At 39.0% G+C, this 3,209-nt stretch overlaps 1 protein-coding gene across 1 annotated transcript; it reads right to left on the bottom strand.

Moving 5' to 3' along the window:
* Window positions 1–889: 889 nt before the first annotated feature.
* LOC145054505 (hydroxyproline-rich glycoprotein family protein) lies at window positions 890–3,002 on the bottom strand. Its single transcript, XM_079002716.1, has one exon. It carries the CDS (start codon window positions 2,906–2,908, stop codon window positions 1,028–1,030), a length of 1,881 nt encoding a protein of 626 aa, XP_078858842.1. The 5' UTR covers window positions 2,909–3,002; the 3' UTR covers window positions 890–1,027.
* Window positions 3,003–3,209: the final 207 nt, after the last annotated feature.

Here is a 3,209-nt window from a genome sequence, read left to right as displayed (position 1 = left end):
GAAAAAAACAAACACCATCATTATATACAAAATAACAACGATATTTAAACTCATCTATTAATAATGATATTTAGCATTTTAATTCTTGTATTATGTTTATAGTATCATATTTTGTATTTTAACATTATATTATATCATAATATCACATGTATTTAACTATCAATCTAGTTATAATGCTTTTATATTTAAAAAATCCATCTAATCCATATATTTCTATAATATAGGGGCGATGTACCTCAAAGGCGGGTCATTTCATTTGACCCATTTTTTTTTCTATTATAATAATTTTTATAGAAGTAAAAATTTATAAACTATTTTATTATTTACCAACTTGAGTTATTTATTGTGTTTTGTCATTAACATATAAACTATTTTTTTTGTAGGAAAAATATATCAAGATATAAGACTTCTTCAGGTACAATTGTAAGAACTTTCAATATTTGTTTCTTATATGACAAGATATAAGCATATAAACGATTTTTTTGTGGGAAAAATATATCAAGATATAAAACTTCTCCGGGTACAATTGTAAGAACTTTCAATCCTTGTTTCTTATATGACGCGGCCCGAATCTAGACTCGAAACTGGTATTTTGATTTTTTCTTATAGATTTCATTTAAATAGTAAAACATATGGTTTACGTTTTAGACTTATTACTGTTATCATAATAAGAATGTTAATATAAAACTTAATGTTATTAGATGCATTTGACAAGTAGATATATTCAAATTATAACTCTCATTAGCTTCTTGTATTTTCAAAACAAAAACCATCCAACTTTTTCTTTCATAGTGATTCATCAGATCTTCATATACCAAACCAAAACCAACGTTAATCTCCGTTCATTCTCATGACAACTAGAAGACAACCTCAAAATAAAACTTAAAAATATAAAAAATAAAGTAAAATAAAATAAAAAATCACATGGTCTACATCACCCAAATCAATACCAACAAAATCTTAACTGTCACCTCACGTACCCCACACTTAGAAAAAAAATATATATTAAATTAATTCTATACCCCTTTTAATGGTTACTTGGACCTGGGCCTGGCCCAAGATTCGACATTCTAAGGCCCTGATTTTGATTGAAAGAATTGATCTTCTCAAGCTTTAACCCGGCCCGAAACCTTGCAATAAAAGTATCAGCTTTCGTGTCAACGTCAGGGCTCGGGCAAAACAACGGCGATGGAGCGGCGGATGACGGCGAATGGGCATCATCTCCATCAGGAGACACACTACCCGAGCTTAATGTGCTCTGTACTCTAACATAATCACCTTCCACCGGAAACTTCCAATCCGGCATCTTAAACGGCGGCATTGGTGGTGGAGGAGGAATTCGATTCATTGGAGATTCTCCGCCGCTTGAGCTATCATCAATGCCGTTAAAAAAATGCATCTTTACTGGTACTCGAGGTTTCTCTGTTATGAATGGCGACACCCGGGTTATGTTTGGTTTTGGAGCACGCGCCGCTGAACGTGGCGGCGGCGGAGGAGGAGGAGAGGGAGGTATTGATGATGCGATCTTCTTTCGTCTTTCTTTTTTAGATGTAAATAAGTTGTTGAGCACTGAAGAAGGTGGAGGTGGAGGTGGCGGCGGAGGAGGCGGCGGTGATGGCGGTGGTAGATGAAAGTTTACAGGTTGTTGACTATGGCGTAAAAGAGTGTCCAAATTGTCCATGCTTCTTTGCCTTAGCCTTTTCTTCTTTTTTTGGTAGAACGATGTGAAGAATCGTTTAGTTGCATTCCCACCGGTTCTTTTCCGTTCCACCCCGCCCGTATTTCGCTCGGGGTCTTGAAATTCCGGCAAGATCCGCGGGGGAGATGGTGATTCTGGTGCCGGATCGTCAATTGGCGACGCCAGTTTTCTGGGTTCTGAGCTTCTTGCTCTTCTTCTCTCTCCTTTACCTCTTTTTCTACTAGTTTCTCCCCTTCGCTCGGAATCTTGAAATACCGGCGGCTCTGTTTCCGGCAATACTTCATTAACCTCCGACCTACTGCTTATTTCTCCGTCGTCTGCCGCAACATTATGATATCTTCTGATTGGCTTCTTTTTTGCAGCACTAGGCCTTGGAGCCGGTGGCTGCGGCGGCAGAGATTGTGGAGAAGGCAGCTGTGGCGGCGGAGAATATGATTCATCTTCAGGAGCTGGCGGTTGTGACGGCCGAGAGTACGATTCGTCTTCAGGAGCTTGCGGCTGTAGCGACGGAGGATACGACTCTTCTTCGGGAATCGGTGGTTGTGGCAGCGGCGGCGGCGGTGGAACATATGAATCTTCTTTAGGAAGGTCCATCACCGTATCAACATGAACCTCCTTAGTATCTGAATCTTGTTCTCGCCGGAAATAATATCGATCATAGTTCAAAACTCGGTGACTGTTCAAATGTGTATCATCGGAGAATCGCCAAGGAGCTTCCACACGGTGGTTCCACGGCGGCGATAGCTCCCGTAGATCAGGGTAAGAACTAGTACTCCTATGCCTTCTTAGCCCAGTGATCGGTTGATCCGGAAACTCATACCACTGATGTGGGGTTGAGCTCGACGGACTTGCAACAAGAGCTCCGGTGGATAAATCCGATCTACTCCGATCAAATCCAGATTTTTTATCATTATTAATGTTTCTACTAAGAAACCCAAATGCCAACGCAACTAAAACCAACACCAAATTAATTGAATCCCAACTCCTTTTAACTAAATTTGGTCTAAAAATCTGAGACGTGAATGAAATAACTGATGGGATTATGAATACCATGGAAAGAATTGCAAATACGAGCAAGAGGATGATGAGGACACCGGAGTTGAAAAAGAGAGAGGAGGCACGGCGGCGGTAAAGCTCAGCACGGCGGACATTGGTGGTGCTTTGTATCCAAAATGGGGTTCTTGGTGTCTCTTCACCATCTTCCTCCATAAGTTTCGGTGGGTTTCTTTGATGAAAGAGAGAGAGAGAGAGAGAGAAGAAAAAAAAGGAGGAAATGTGGGTTTGAGAATGCTTTTGTGTTGTTTGGTTTAAGCTTTTGCTAAAGTCATTATATAATATAATGCCATTTTATTAAAAAAATAAGAAAAAGTATTAACTTAGATTCATTTGTAGCATTCTTTTGATATATCTTTCTTTTACACTTCAAAAAGCTATTTTTGTGAAACATTTATGATGTGAAGAAAGAAGGTAAAAAATTTATCCCATGCCAAATGTTAACAAGAAACTCCGA

Source organism: Lactuca serriola, chromosome 5 (assembly GCF_051521515.1).
Source record: "Lactuca serriola cultivar US96UC23 chromosome 5, Lser_US96UC23_V15, whole genome shotgun sequence".
NCBI classification, from domain to species: domain Eukaryota; kingdom Viridiplantae; phylum Streptophyta; class Magnoliopsida; order Asterales; family Asteraceae; genus Lactuca; species Lactuca serriola.
This window is presented reverse-complemented; position numbering and strand designations above follow the sequence as displayed.

Excerpts from the sequence above, each read along its gene's own strand:
- LOC145054505 (XM_079002716.1), bottom strand. The coding sequence starts at position 2,908 with ATGGAGGAAGATGGTGAAGAGACACCAAGAACCCCATTTTGGATACAA.